General features: G+C 35.6%; 2 protein-coding genes across 2 annotated transcripts; both read left to right on the top strand.

The window, feature by feature from the left end:
- Nucleotides 1–20: 20 nt before the first annotated feature.
- On the top strand, nt 21–6,656 carry LOC140773745 (uncharacterized). Its single transcript, XM_073116461.1, has 6 exons — nt 21–344; nt 432–500; nt 2,000–3,329; nt 3,802–4,071; nt 4,923–5,078; nt 6,300–6,656. Exons 2-6 carry the CDS (start codon nt 490–492, stop codon nt 6,417–6,419), a joined length of 1,887 nt encoding a protein of 628 aa, XP_072972562.1. The 5' UTR covers nt 21–344; nt 432–489; the 3' UTR covers nt 6,420–6,656.
- A 6,003-nt stretch (nt 6,657–12,659) lies between these two features.
- Nucleotides 12,660–12,947, top strand: LOC140773275 (transcription factor IBH1-like). Its single transcript, XM_073115752.1, has one exon. It carries the CDS (start codon nt 12,660–12,662, stop codon nt 12,945–12,947), a length of 288 nt encoding a protein of 95 aa, XP_072971853.1.
- The last annotated feature ends 2,531 nt before the right edge of the window (nt 12,948–15,478 follow it).

Raw genomic sequence — 15,478 nt, 5'->3', positions numbered from 1 at the left:
TTCTAATTGTCACCACTCTCTTCTCTTGGCACAGCCGCCTTCCTCCCGCGTCTCACGCGGCGTCTCACGCTCCTCGGATCAGCTCTCCTCTCTCAAAACTCTCTCCCAAAACTTTCCTCTTTCACACCTTAACCCTAGCTATAATTAATCTCGCGTGCGTCCCTGTCCAATCCCTTCCCCCTTCCAAGTTTTCAGGAGTGCAGTAGTAAATCGACCCCCTTCCTTGACGCCTCAATCGACCACCTCTTGATGGCTTCTCTAGGGTTTCGTTTTCGGGTCGATCTCTTCCCATCTCCGCCGTGGTGGTTCGCGCCATAGCCGCCTCCCGAACAGCCATCAGAAAGGTACGCTGTTCTCTAATGTTTTATGTTCTGCAATCTTATGTTTTAGAGGGCATAGTTTCTAATGGGTGGCCAATCCTTGTGTTTCAGCTGTCTCTCGTTCATCCAAGACTTAATCTTTCTGGCGAAGGGAATTCGCTTGTAAAATATGATGGCAAGGTCGGTTGAGCACTCCACTCTATCATGTTCTTTTCTTCCTTTTTTTTTTTAAAAAAAAAATCTCTGATGCGGACATTAGGATTGAATTATCTGGCGGTTTATCTTCTTGGATTCTTTCTGAAGCATGAAAACTGCATTCGGTTTTTAATTATGTCAAAGCATTAGAAATGTAGTCCCCTTCTAATGAGCATCGTCATAGTCACATTAATTATTAGATCTATCTGGAAAGTTAAATAAAAAAAAAAGTCTCTTCTTTCTCCTATGAACTGTTATACCAAAAAACTGGTAGGGTCAGGAAAAAAACTAGTAGGGGCTAAAAGAGAAAGTTTGCTAGTTCTAGGATGACTATCAGATTATTTATAATGGTCCCCAGACTCTGCAATTTGAATATCATGAGATTTCTTCAAGAAGAAAACCCCATTATTATGTGAACTGGAAGGTACTTGTAAGAATTGGTCCTAGGCTCAGATGGGACTCCGCATTAGCTTTCTTACAACAACAATGATGATGAGGATACAGACAAAGAGGGTCAGATATATGGATCATTAAATTTAGTAAAACAGTTTCAATCAAGTTAGGTATTGCCATTTTTTTTCTTACTAGTTCCCTTGTTTTTGTCTTCCCTTTAAAGAATCTTTTAGTTGAATGAGATCATTTCTTCATATTGGTGCACTAATAAGATATCTAAGATACTCTCAGACTGGGGCTTACATTAGCACATCTCTTGTCTCTATTAGTTAATTTTCTCTATCATATGTTTTACATATCCTGATGCATTATCATACATTGATTCTTGCCCACCTTAAAATAGTGTGCTAGCTTGAAATACAGCTGGCTTGCTTCTTCTTTTGTGTTTTCACGATTGAATGTAATTACTGGGAATAAGTAACTAGATAAATTTTTTCACCTATTTGTCCTCAGTTTATATGTGTTTCATACAAATTGTTTTTGGGAATAAATTATTTGTGTTTCCTGGTTGGATATGACAAACATGACCATTTTCTGCAAACCGTAAATTTGTAGCTCTTCCATCCTTTGATAAATGCAAAGAGCAGTATTCTTTGGTATAAAAATAAGTTCACCACAGCAACCACCATCAACAGGCCTTCAAGTCAACTACTTGTGATATGCTATAAGGATCCTATTTGGTTGACGAGTTATTTCAGTAGTATGTTGTGAGCTGTTCTGTACTCACAGTATTTTACTATTTTGCTTGTTCCAGTATTCATGAATTTATTCTAGAAGTTTTTAAATATGAACAGGTCTTGTTTACCAATTTGATGTACATGAGTTAACTTCCAATTTAATCTGGTGCTGGTTTACGAATGTATGGGAGTTACTGTTATGCAACTGCCTTATACTTAAATATGCCTGAGTGGCTCAAACTTCTTAATGTCCAGCATTGCATTAGCACATCTTCTTCTTTTTCTTGTAACTTGTACTTGCAGTTATTCAAGGTCCCAAAAATGAAGCATTTATATCTCATCTGTAATTTCCAGGTTATTTCCTTTAGGGAAGCTCAGGAAAGTTGGTTACTCTTTTCTGGCGAATTCAAGAACCAACTGTTCCAGGTCACAGAAGAATGAATCAAGTTTTACGGTTGGTTTGATGTACTCATGCAGGGCGTTTTCGCACTGTAGGGTTTCTAGTGGAAGAAATACATTATATATGTTTGATAGAGCCAAGGAAAATCTATACAAGAGTCACAGAGTGAAGAACTTATCTGTCCTCTCATCCAGTAATTCAATGGCTAATCATGTGCTAGTTGCTTGGAAACGACTTTCAGCGAAGAATACTAGAGTAGCAGCCTCTCCATCTGTCAATAGGATAGCTTGTGCTGTGAGTTTGGCCATAACTAGATTTCAATTAGTTCCATACATTTTTGCCTTCATTGCTGGAGAGATGGCATTGGCTCAGCGGACTTGGGCAGATGGGGAATACTTCCCTACAAGGAATACACTTTACATGCGAGCTCAGGATGGTCATATTTACCTCACTTCTTTAATTTTTTCAGTTGCAGAGCTCATTATCTTATTTCTGAGATCAATCTATTTGGCAGTATTATTTTCACCTATCATAATAATGGCTCCATTTGCGGATAGTTTTGGCATTCAGTTTAGGAAAACGTGGCTTCATCTTGTCCATCTTACTCTAGAGAAAGCAGGTCCTGCATTTATAAAATGGGGTCAGTGGGCGGCTACCCGTCCCGACCTCTTTCCTGGTGATCTTTGTACAGAGCTTGCAAAACTCCATGCCAAAGCACCTGCTCATAGCTTTGCCTACACAAAGAAAACTATTGAGAAAGCATTCAGTCGCAAGCTTTCTGATATTTTTGAAAATTTTGAGGAGGAACCTGTAGCATCTGGAAGTGTTGCTCAAGTACATCGAGCTTCCTTGAGATTTCCCTATCCAGGTAAACAAGCAAAGCGCGTTGTTGTTGCTGTAAAAGTGAGGCATCCAGGTGTTGGTGAATCAATTAGGAGGGATTTTGATATCATTCATATGGCTGCAAAGATTTCAAAATTTGTTCCTACAGTCAAATGGTTGCGTCTGGATGAAAGTGTGCAACAATTTGCTGTTTTCATGATGTCTCAAGTTGATCTTGCGAGGGAAGCTGCCCACTTGAGCCGTTTTATTTACAATTTTCGTAGGTGGAAGGATGTATCTTTCCCAAAGCCTCTTTATCCTCTTGTGCACCCTGCTGTTCTGGTGGAGACATATGAGCAAGGAGAAAGTGTTTCACACTATGTTGATGAGCTTGAGGGACACGATCGACTTAAAAGTGCTCTTGCTCACATTGGGACTCATGCACTCCTGAAAATGCTTCTGGTATATTTTGTTTTCAGCTCTATTAATTTATTCTTCCTTTTAGTTTTGGCTGCAACTGCTATTTAAGTCTGAAAATCATGTTTGATAACCATGTCAAAACCATGGGTGGAGACTCATCCACATAGTTGATCCATGGTAAATTTATAGTAGCTGCCTGCTGTTTTCACTTCAGTAAATTGACAGAAATTGTCAAAGAGATTTTCATCCTGAAGGCTTGTATAACAGTTAATGCTCTTTCATCTGTACACTTTACATATATGACATGCACGTGTTTCTGGATTTATTAAATTCATGTGCTTTCTCATATTTTAAGGTGCTTCATGTTTATCATTATATTACTCTTTTATGGTAGACTTGCCCTGCATAATAGGAGTATTATTTCTTCACTTGATCGTATCTTCCCTGACTTGAAATTGGTTGTTATCAGATTTTATTCATTCTGGTACAACTTTACTGACTAGCATCTTTTCAGGTTGACAATTTTGTCCATGCAGATATGCATCCTGGCAACATCCTTGTCCGAGTAGCACAACCGAGGCGCTCAAATAAAGGACTTTTCAAGTCAAGGCCTCATGTGGTTTTCCTTGATGTTGGCATGACAGCTGAGCTTTCAAACAGTGACCGGGTAAATTTGCTAGGATTTTTCAAGGCTGTGGCCCTTCGTGATGGTCGTGCTGCTGCAGAATGCACCTTAAAGTTGTCAAAAAAACAGAACTGCCCAAATCCAAGAGCTTTTGTCGAGGTAATTCCTTTTATACGTCTGCGAGAACAAATTCATTTACTGATAGTTCTTGTGCTCGACTTGACACTTTTGCTGGTTAGTTTCTTTTTAGTATTTCGATACTGACCAGTTGTATTTTCTTTCCTTCAGATAATCCTACTTATGTTTGTAAAGAGTATGTTAATGCTATCTCCATTTGTCCTTTTTAGTAAACTAAAACTGCCAAATTTAACCAAACACTAGCTAAATGACTGAAGCATCCTAATGCAGAAGATAAATTCAGTAAACTAAAAGATAACTAATTAAGTACAACACATGAAAATGATTCAAATAATAATGGAATTTTGGAAATCGAAATAAACTGAATCTTAAAGTATTTAGAACATGATAATATGCTAATATATGTATACCAAAATTGTAGAAAGTTAAAACTTTGTTCCTCCTACCATTCAAGTTGCATTACAGAGTTTGCATATTTTTCCTGACCAGATGGTTGTGAAAATTTTTGGTGCATAAACATGTCATGTATTCCACCACACCACTAATTGGAAGGACCTTGCTTGTTCATCTAATGAAATTGAGAGTCACTTTATTTGTTTTGTTTGATTAGAATTTGTTGTTATCTTCATTCCTCAATATTATTCATATTTAGTTCCTAACTTGTATCTTATGCTTATTGTCATCATTTCAATTAATCTGCAAATTAGATGATTTAGATTTACAACTCTTTTTGAGTTATCACAGATTGCTACAAATCTTCTTTTAACCATTTTTTTTCTGAACCAATGCTCGCTACATAACTCATGTGGTCATACTTGTTATATGTCAGTGAGTTAAAATTTGTTAATTGATCTTCACGTATGGACTACCAGGAAGTGGAGAAGGCATTTAGTTTTTGGGGTACTCCTGAAGGTGATATTGTCCACCCAGCTGAATGCATGCATCAATTACTTGAACAAGTCCGCCGTCATAAAGTCAATATTGATGGCAATGTTTGCACTGTGATGGTTACTACTTTGGTTCTTGAGGTGATTTCATACTTTGACATATTCATGGTCTGTTCATACTTATTTTTGTTTGTGTAGTTTAATCTTATGCATTACAAATATCTTCTAGCATAAGATTATGTTTATACATTCTTTCTTAAATTATTGTCATTTCAATGAGGAAACAGAATTAATAAAACCAACATATTATTAAAATTTTAATCGCCACCCTTTCATCATTCCGAAAATGTAAGATGCCTTTGTTAATTTCCATGTAGTACTTTTCTCCATAAAAAAGTAGCTTCTCCATTTGATGCCTCAGTTTACTAATATTGCATTTGATAATTTTGTTTTGCGCTTACTTATTTTACAATGTAACCTAGTCACAGGACTTCTAGTTAATATCATCACAAATAATCACTACCAAATAGCTACTGCTATGGATTTACTCATTTGCATGCCAAGTAGTACAAAATAGCTGGTACATGCCGACGTTACCTGCGGCAATGCCAGTCATGCTTTCATTATGGTTACTGTGTGAATTTTGCCCAACTCCAATTCCAGCACATTCCATGCCAGTGACACTTCAAACCTTGGCTACTGTGACCACCATCATCTTCACCTAGTGTTAAATCGGGTATATCCACCTGCCTATGCTGTCAGATGTTTCTTTCAATGAGTTTCAAACTAAACTTATACCCTTGTGTTCATAATTACAACTTTCACCTTTTGCTTAGACTATTCAGCATATGTGGTTATTTTTCCACATTAGCTTTATTGAAGCTTTAAGCATGGTATTTCTTAGATCACAAGTCATAATACGGGATAGACTCGCAAATTAATTTTGAACTTCTTTGATGTCTTCTTAACTCATTTATGGGTTTGTAATTATTGTTGCATCTGTGCATATTCTTAATACTAATTACTCTTCAATATGCTAATTATGAGCTATATATGTGCTGACATATATCACATGCCTGTCCATATGCAGTATGTGATGCTTTGACACCCAGCATAATCCGAATGCCTTTTATAACCGTTAACACCTAACTTTTATTATTACATACCTATTCTTGCTGAAAAGGCAAGTATTAAATGGTATAACCGTATAAAAGGTTTCTAATTATGTAGGATATTTCTTGTGGTAGGTTTAGCCTCTTTTAAGTTAAAAGGCTAACTTAGAAAATATATTCTTTTTATGTACAACTAGGATTTCCTCTGATTGACTATGCTGAAGCTATTGGTGCTTTAATCTCTTCACAGGGCTGGCAGCGCAAGTTGGATCCTGATTACAATGTGATGCAGACATTACAAACTTTGCTATTTAAATCAGACTGGGCAAAGTCTCTCCAGTATACTATTGAAGGGCTCATGGCCCCTTAAAACAGAGGATGCCGCCATTGTTTCTTTCCCAAAATTTTTGATACTCGAGTCCATGTGTAAGTTCATGTTGATATAAAAATTCGAGGAAGAGTTCGTGCCTTCCTACCCATACGTTCTCCGAGTTGGTTTTACACCAATGATCACATTTTTGTTGTACTCAGATTGCAAGGTGAATTGCAGTGAAAAATGACCATAAAGTAGAAATAAAAAATAGAGATCCGATTTTATTTTTTTAAACTTTTTCTTTTTTTGTCAGTTCATATCGATTGGTTGAACTATGAGAAGTTAAATCATTTACTTGCTCGTGTTTCAGGATTGTCAACTAATATTATTTCTATCATCCGTCACATTTTTGCTCCAGTTTAACCCTTAGATTAAAAATCTCGTTACACTTGAAAAGAATCTGAGAAGCCTGTCCGTTTGCAATAAAGATACGATTTCTTGTTGCTCTTAAATATTTGATTTATCTGACCCGAGGATTTGGTTGAACTATTGATAAATTCCTGTGAACTTCTGGAACAGCTAACAATACGATAAACCGACCGCATACAATCAAGTCAACTGATTGATTCAGAACACTAGCAACTGTAAATGTGATGTCATCATTTATACAAGTCTTCTCAATCTGATATACTTAATCAAAGAACGGTCATCTTTAAACCAACAAATCAACAAAAAAGGGGGAAAAAAATCAAATTAAATTGGTGGTGTGCTGCTGAATGACAAGAAAGTTTGTGGTAAGCACATATTCGATTCTTGATTTAAAATTATGTCGGTCACTAAAATTATCAACTTTAAGTCATGTCTCTCCAATTCAGTGGCACTAGGCTTTTTCCATCATCCTAAGGCTCTCTCTATAGCTATTATTCCTTCTCCCTCCTCAAAACTACCCATCCATCCATCCACCCTCCCTCTCTCTCTCTCTCTCTCCTTTACTAATCTCATCTCTCCTCTCTATATCTATAGAAGACTAAATCTTTTTCTCATTGATCGTAAGCTTATAAACTATGATGAAAAAAAATATTTAATCCTCTCTACTGTACAGAAATTAAATAATTAAATCAATTTTATAAGCAATAAATCCAGATTAAATTTTGTAGCATATTAAATCCCAATAGAATTTATATATGTTTCGTGACGAGTAGGTAAAGCCCAGCGGGTTTATAAAAACACCTTGACGAATATGGTGTGCCGCTGGTGACGTGTCACGCACACACGTGCACACGGTCGGAGAGGGGGCGCATTTAAACGTTAGGTCCAACGTCCCCATTTGGAACACGTGCCAAGTGACTATTGCTGTCCTTTCCACATCCCCACACGATTTAAATGGTCGTTCTGTTATCGCCGTGTCGCCCGGGGGTTGTCCTCCTCCTTCTTCTTCTTCTTCTTCTTCGTTTTTTTTTTTCTCTTTTTTTTTTTAATTTTATTTTAATTAAAAACAACGACTAGAAGAATAAACGAAGAACGTAAAGAATTGTCGGCTGTCCCCCCAAAATTGCATGAAAAATAAAAGGGGAAATATGACGTCCACTTTGTTGATAGAAACCCTGCAAGAATAAGAGCAGCCGCCCACGAGATAAATATTACGATGAAGAATTAATTATATTTTACTCTACTTTGAGGTTGCCTTATAATCGATTCAAACGGGTACGTATTTGGTGATTGATTTTAGGTTAGAGATAATCACATGCATGCTTACTGCTCTCGTTGGAGAAGACAAAGGCCACACTGGGCATAGAGATTCGCTTGTATGCTTTTAGATAGTGACACAGGTAGGAACCTAAGGTATTAGCATATATATATATATATTTTATATATGTTTAGGTCTCTTAGCATATAAGTTATAAAGGGTGATCTATCACATAAAAGGTCATAGTCATTGGTATGTCATTTTGCTGGTTAGAAGTCAAGGTAGGGGTTTCTTATTCTCTCAACTGTCACAATAGACTTAACTGCCACAGAAGAGGCACTCTTTATTTGGTTCCCTTCTTCTTTTCTCTCTCTCTCTTTTTTCTTAGTATCTTTCCATTGTAATATTGTATTAGATGGTGGTGCAATCAAGTTAGATAGGGTAGCCTTTTCAATCCTTAGAGTTTTCTCTTTTAAAAAGAAATGGAAAAAAATAACTTTTCAACCCTTGAGCAAATTAATATACATAGTAGATATATATATATATATATGTGTGTGTGTGAATATTAAAACAAATTTAATTGACTACTAGTATGTGAAATTAACACAATTTATTTTCCACTCTCTAGCCATGACTATTTCATATATTGGAACTTATGAACTTGCATGTGCTTCAGGGTCCCTTTAGTGATCTATTTGCTTTAGATATGTACAAAGAATTCGTCTTATATCTCAAACATGTGACAATCACACTTCATCAAGATTCCTGAGATTGTGTTACTTAATTTCTTCTTCTAAGAGACACTGACAGATGAGATGATTGATCATCAAAGGAACATGTCCAATGGATTTATCTAGACCTACACTATATGGACTTTGCGATAATTAGAAATACTCTAACAGCTGGTAATTCACTTTAATTTTATTGGTAGCTAGCTAGTTTAAAAGAGTTATAAGCAAGTTGAATGCTCATTGTTTCTTTTTTATGATGCATGATGCATTAATTTATCGACGAGCAATCCCAATCTTGTATTATCTTGAAGGAAATGATGCTTTAGTGTGTAAAATTAAACTTGTAACCGGTTCTTCGCTAAAAGAAAAATAGATGAATAGCAGAAGACTTTTGCTCATTATTATTAGAAATAACTACAATAAGAGTTTGTTTTACCATTCTGTGTATTAATTACTACCATTATCCAATGATATCCTAGAAATAAATAAGATTATTTTTCCATCAGTTGAGGAATCTACTAGTGTAGCAGTTCAAAGTTGTTGAAGGTTGTATGATTTCTCCATGCTAGCTACTATGTGTTGATGAAGCTTATATATGTATATTATATATATATATATACCTCATCCATTTTAATTCTTGAGACGAAGTAAGCTATGGAACATTGACAACTAGACAAGTTGTCAATGCACCAATATCTTTATAAATATATGGATAGATATTAGTCCAAACACTAAGATGCCAAATTTTCTATCAACCAATGTCCACATGCTTAATGAGAAGTTTTGGATCGTGTGTACTTATTGAAACAATTGGACAATCCAACAACCAATCTAACACTATATATCTATGCAGGCATTATATATTAATGCTAGTCTTGGGAAGATGGCTGCGTCGATAAATCTCTTAATTTGATTAATGCCTGTCTCATTCATGCAATTCCGTTACACAAGAATATAAGTTTGGACCCACATCATGGGCAGCGAATAGTAGTGCGAATTGATTAAGACTTATTAACCTTTAAATCCTATCCTTCTACTTGATAATCTGGTCAAGGAATAAAACCAAGAAAGAATATATATATATATATATATATAGTTCGTGTGACAAACTCTTATATATGAACTCATCTACATAGGATTTGAGGATAGGTAAAATGAATTGCAGATATGATAATTCTACAGCTCAAGGTTTCGAGTTGTGGATTCATATGCATGCGTGCATATTATTTCGAGTTAATAGCAATTTAAATGCTCAACTATTTATAAGTACCTGTTGTTCTTAGGCATAAGCAAATGAAAGAGAGTGAGTTTTGCAATGATAGCATCTAGAGAAAGTTTTTCTAATAAGTAGTTGCCACTTAGTAAAATTTTAAAGTATCCCTATGTTTAGCTGATGAAAAGTGGAGGAAAGAAAGTGAGGAATTTTTTAATATGTCAATTATAAGAAATAATCATGTTTTATAGTGTTTCATTAAAATTAAATATTCGTAAGGTGTATTTAGTTGATAAGAAGGTGAGTGAAAAAATAGTAGAAGTTTTTAGTAAATAATCATCATTTTTTTATTGATAAGCTACACTGACGCAATTTATTTTACATTTCTTTTATAAAGAAATTTACAGCTCACAAGCATTTGAATCCGTTATCTTTTGTCACAGATGAGTACACTCTTATCATTGCGCTACATAGATAGTGGTAGTAAGTAATTATAACTTATTAGTATTTGATAAAAATAAAAAACTAATATTTAGTGAAAATTAATAATTATTATAATTAATGATGATATTATGTACTATATAAAAAATGTGAGAAATGCCATTCTCTCCCTTTATAATAGAAAATGAAATAGGAAAGTGTAAAACTTACTTCTCAATTCACTTTCTTTATTCAAATATCATCAAATGGCAGACTTTAAAAAAATTATTATTTTCTCTCCTATCAAAGTAGTCACTTTTAATAATTTCTGTATTGTTGATGTTTAGTTGTATAAAAAAATATCTAGCTATTAAAAATAGTTTCACTTCCTTTTACTCCTTCATTCAGAAGAGAGTCAATTCACTGAGGTGTAGTAATTTTATTGAATTCTATTTTAAATGACAAGATAAGAATAATGTTTGATATTATTAGAAATGCCCACAAAATTAGTGAAAGTTGTTAATTATGATAATTAATAATAATATGCAGTATTTAAAATGTAGAAAATATCACTCTCTTCCTCGATAGATAAACTAAAATGAGCCGAAATTAAGGAAGTTCTGTGAATTTAGAGAAGCGAAGAAATTTATTTACCACTTTAATTTGTTCATCCAAATTACCTAAGGCGATGAATTTCTAAAAAGTTGTTACTTTCTTTTCCTATTTATCATTAATCAAATACATAGTTATATAATAACAAATGATCATTACTTAATATGTTAAAAAAAATGGTGTGAACTTTCATAGTTATTGCCACTTACACTAAATCAAAGAAGAATTTCATCAACTTGTCTTTAATTTTTCTCTCTTTCGAGGATCTAGATGCCTATGTCTTAAGCTATCAAATTGACCAATTGTGCATGCTTACTTAAGGCTCTCTGTGCTTGTGAAGCTGCTAGGGTCATATTTTACTTTTATAATTTATTTGCGTCTGCGAACTTGATGCTTTGCTCTATTTATATTATTGTCTATTTATACTTTTATAAGTATGAGTTTGTGTCAAAGTGTCGTTGTGTAAATCAAACTATCTTATTATAATATTCGAAAGTTAATGAATTATTTTTGTCCACAGATTATTTTTTTTAGAAAATAAAGAAAGAAAAGATTCCGATGATTTTTCATAGAAAAAAGAAGAGATCGAAAAGATTCCCAATAATTCTTATATATATATATATATATATATAAGAAAAAAAAGAATTGAAATCTTCAAGCAAGCATCAAAATGGACCATTAGAGTAATCCCCGGGTGATGTGAACGAGTCAACAGTCACGAGAAGGAGAGGTTAGGAGAAATTGGAAGGGATTCAGACGGTGCGAAATGGATCATTATACTAATTCATTTTAAAAACACGGTGTGAAATTGAAAGATTTAGACGTGAGACCAACCTAGACAACCTATTCTCAAGCAAATCCAACCAAGCAACAAATCAATTCACTTCCAAATTTAAAGATAAATAAAAAGGTTCGATGTGGTGGGTCCATCGATCCATGTGCACTCATGTGGTGGTTTGCCTTCTCAAGGACCCACCACCCACTTCTCCATCAACAACCACCACCACCACCACCACCACCTCCTCCTTCTCTTCCTCCTCCTCCTCCTGCTCCTCTATCCTTCATTCCAAAGTCTCTCTTTCTTATATATATATATATATATTCTATTTAACACCCTATTACATATTCTTCTAAAAACGTATTCATAAATAATCGAAAAGAAAGGGCGTGATATGTGAAATTCCCTCTACTTACTACTTACTACTAGCCATTAATAATAGCGTAATTAACTAACTCATTTGTTTCGCCCTCTCCTTTTGTCTCCTTTTTGTCAACTGGGTTTCTATAAGACATCGGATTTCCATGTAGACAGGCCTGTCAGAGCCACTGTTTCCCTGCCTTTTGGTCGCCCTCGGATCACGCCGGCCCTTCTTGTCTCAGAAGCCACATCTTTGTACCTTCTCCTTAAAAAGGACCCCTAATTCTCTCCCTTATCTTTTTTATTGCCACCTCTCCTTCCTTCCTTCCTTCCTTCTATGGATGCAAAGACAGCGCCTGCAAACCCTAACCCTAGACTAACCAAGCCCATGTTGGCCTTCCACTTTTTACCAGCCCTAGCTCGCATCAGCAGCTCGGTGCCGAAGCCGTCGCCAGCCCGTCGGAGCCGAAGGATACGGCGGGCGGCCTACGCCTCGATGGCGTGCGCCGCGGGGCCTCGTCGCGTATGGCGGCGCGCGTTGCTGCGCCGGCTGCGAGCGTCCCGCAGCCGGCGTGCGAGGCTGGCGGTTGTGCCGAGGAGGAGGATGCGGGCTCCGAGGGTCGCGCCGGGGGAGCCGACCAGAGCCGAAACGCTGCGGAGGTTGGTGCCTGGGGGGAGGAGCATGGACTACTGCAGCCTTCTTGAAGAGACTGCGGATTACATACAGTGCCTGAGCGCGCAGGTGCAGCTCATGCAAACCGTCGTGGATTCGATCTCTCACTGAGAACGTAAGATGAAGATCTAGGAGATAGAGGGAAAGAGATTATAGATAGAAGGGGAAGAAGGAGAAGATAAGGTGAGTTTGAGATCTTGTTGGTAAGTCATAGTTAACCCAAAAAAAAGGAAAGGAAAAAGGAAAAAAGAAAAGAAAGGGAAAAGATATTCTACTTATATAATTATGAGTGTAAGATCATGTAGAAGTTTATATATAAATATATATGTTGGGCTTTGTATATTAGAGACACTTCTGAGGCTTGGCATGAGATGTTCATGAACTTTATATATGTCTCTCATTTAACTCTGTACATAAATATACAAGAATTGGATCTAATATTAATTACCAGCAGCATGGTTAATTTTATATGATTCTAGTTCCATTAGATTATATATATATATATATCAAATTTGTTCCTGATTAATTTTTATTAGGCAGAGTCTTGCAGGTGAGAAGAGAGGAGGAGGAGGAAGGGAATTGGAATTTAGTTTGCCTACCAAGTTTGGTGTGTTTTTGGTGATGAATTTTTTGTTGAGTGGAAGAATAAAAAGAAAAAAAGAAAAAAAATAGGGTTGAGAATTGGGAGGCATAACTTTGCCTACTTATGTCTAGTAAAAGACTTGTGAGCAGAGGAATTAAATCAAATTAAAACTCAAAAGTTGTCATGGAAGTGGCATCATAGAGTTAAAGGGTTTCATTCCTTTTGCCTCCATTCTACCTACCAAGTTGTTCTTCTACCTTGTTTGGTGTAATCACTCTGTTGATCATTGATATGTGTGCTGCCTACCTTTCTCTTGGATTTTCTCTTGGAGAAGAAAGGATTCATATAGCCGATCCAAAATGTTGAAATTAGAGAACTTGGTTGTTTTTGTTGTGTTGTATCTAAGGTCTTTATCGATTTAGTCTAGTCTTCATGCATGAAAAGAATAAAGGGAAGAAGTTCTATACTTATATATTTCTTTCTTGTCCTTCTTTTATAGTACTGGATCAAAAGCTGCGAGCATAAGGTTGTGTGTTTGTTGGATATTTCACTTTCTACTTGCATCATTTGTAAGAGAATCCCATGTATCATCAGTACAAATTATTGAGCTTCTCTTTTAGAAACACATCAGTTATTGCAGCATAATATATTAAAGATTATAAATAGCAAATTTAGTACTATTATAATTATAAATATTCAGTAAGTTTTTGTTAATTTACAGCATAGAGACGTAAAAAATAAGATATGCTTGCAATAGATTTACATGAAGTATGGAGATCGAATGGTGCATCTGCCTGTTCTAATAATCTTTGGTATTGTTCTATGAAATGGAAACTTTCTATGTTCCAGAATTAAGACTAACTTATAGAAGAACATTTTGATTCCCTCTAATGATTGTGGAGTAGTTTCTGAGCAACAAGATGCCATTATTGTTCAAGAACTACTTAATGGAAGATTACTTTTGCATGTGCCTAGAAATGAGGAGATGAAAATAGTTGAGATTATAATTTATTTATGGGTGTGTTCCTCATCCACATCAAGGAATAAATTCTATTGTTTTGCTTATCGAATCCTTTTTGTTTACTATAGGAGCTAAAGAGTCGGCTGATAAGAAAAGTCCTCAACTATTGCTGGTTTTATTGGAACTTATCAGAATAAATCTTTTGTCCAACCTCATTATTCTTGCAGTTGGTCCTTATCGGGAAGCTTATGCATGGATAAACCTCCAACTCAAGAAACCAGAAGGCAACTTGTAGACATAAAAAGAGACTAGTTCTTCGTTCTCTTCTTCTTGTCGTCAAGTTTATTAACTTAAATCCGACACCAAAAAAGTAAGCCAAAAAGAATTAGGATTTGCTTAGTAAATCTCAAACTTTTGACTAGGATATGTAGGTAAAGAACTTGATTTTAACTTGGCCAACTAAAATAAAAGCTACAACGTTTATATTCGACACCAGTTCTTTTTTTTTCTGATTCAATACCCGTGACTTAATTGGATCCTAACTAGACTTAATCTGTCTGTAAATTAATGAGATTAATTAATTTCGACAAAAACCAATGTCAAACTCTAGTTCCTAGGAAACCCCACAAATGGTCACCTACTATTATATTATGCGACGGCGGCGGCGGCGGCTGCTGCTGACACATTCTGACTCCATAGAGGTAGTCGGTGGTCCCCTTTCAAGTCTTTTGCTATGCACGCGATTGAAACTTTATACATAAAAAAGAGAGGGGAAAAAGAAGATAATACCAAGTAGAATTGAATATATTATGATCTTTTATTGTCATTTACCATCAAATGGACGTATTAAAACACCTACGGCGGCCTCTGATCCAATTGAGTAGGGCACGAATTTGCTTTAGTCTTTGGTTTGCATTCCTTTTCCGAGTATTAAACTAAATCTTAATTTGATAAGAGTTGCATGGGACACACTCTTCAATGATTGCTCCTACCCTCCAAACTCAAGAACCCCCCAGAAACTAATACATATCTAAATAGTGCTTTATTTAGTTAGGCTCATCCTATCATAATCATCATGATCATCATCATTACCATCAC

This window comes from Typha angustifolia, chromosome 13 (assembly GCF_048772165.1).
Source record: "Typha angustifolia cultivar Huaian chromosome 13, ASM4877216v1, whole genome shotgun sequence".
NCBI classification, from domain to species: domain Eukaryota; kingdom Viridiplantae; phylum Streptophyta; class Magnoliopsida; order Poales; family Typhaceae; genus Typha; species Typha angustifolia.
This window is presented reverse-complemented; position numbering and strand designations above follow the sequence as displayed.

What these genes read in the sequence shown, in the direction of transcription:
- LOC140773745 (XM_073116461.1), top strand. An exon ending in CACTCCTGAAAATGCTTCTG is followed by an intron (nt 3,330 to 3,801) that starts GTATATTTTGTT and finishes GCATCTTTTCAG; the next exon opens with GTTGACAATTTTGTCCATGC. An exon ending in TTACTACTTTGGTTCTTGAG is followed by an intron (nt 5,079 to 6,299) that starts GTGATTTCATAC and finishes ATCTCTTCACAG; the next exon opens with GGCTGGCAGCGCAAGTTGGA.
- LOC140773275 (XM_073115752.1), top strand. Translation starts at nt 12,660, where the DNA reads ATGGCGTGCGCCGCGGGGCCTCGTCGCGTATGGCGGCGCGCGTTGCTG.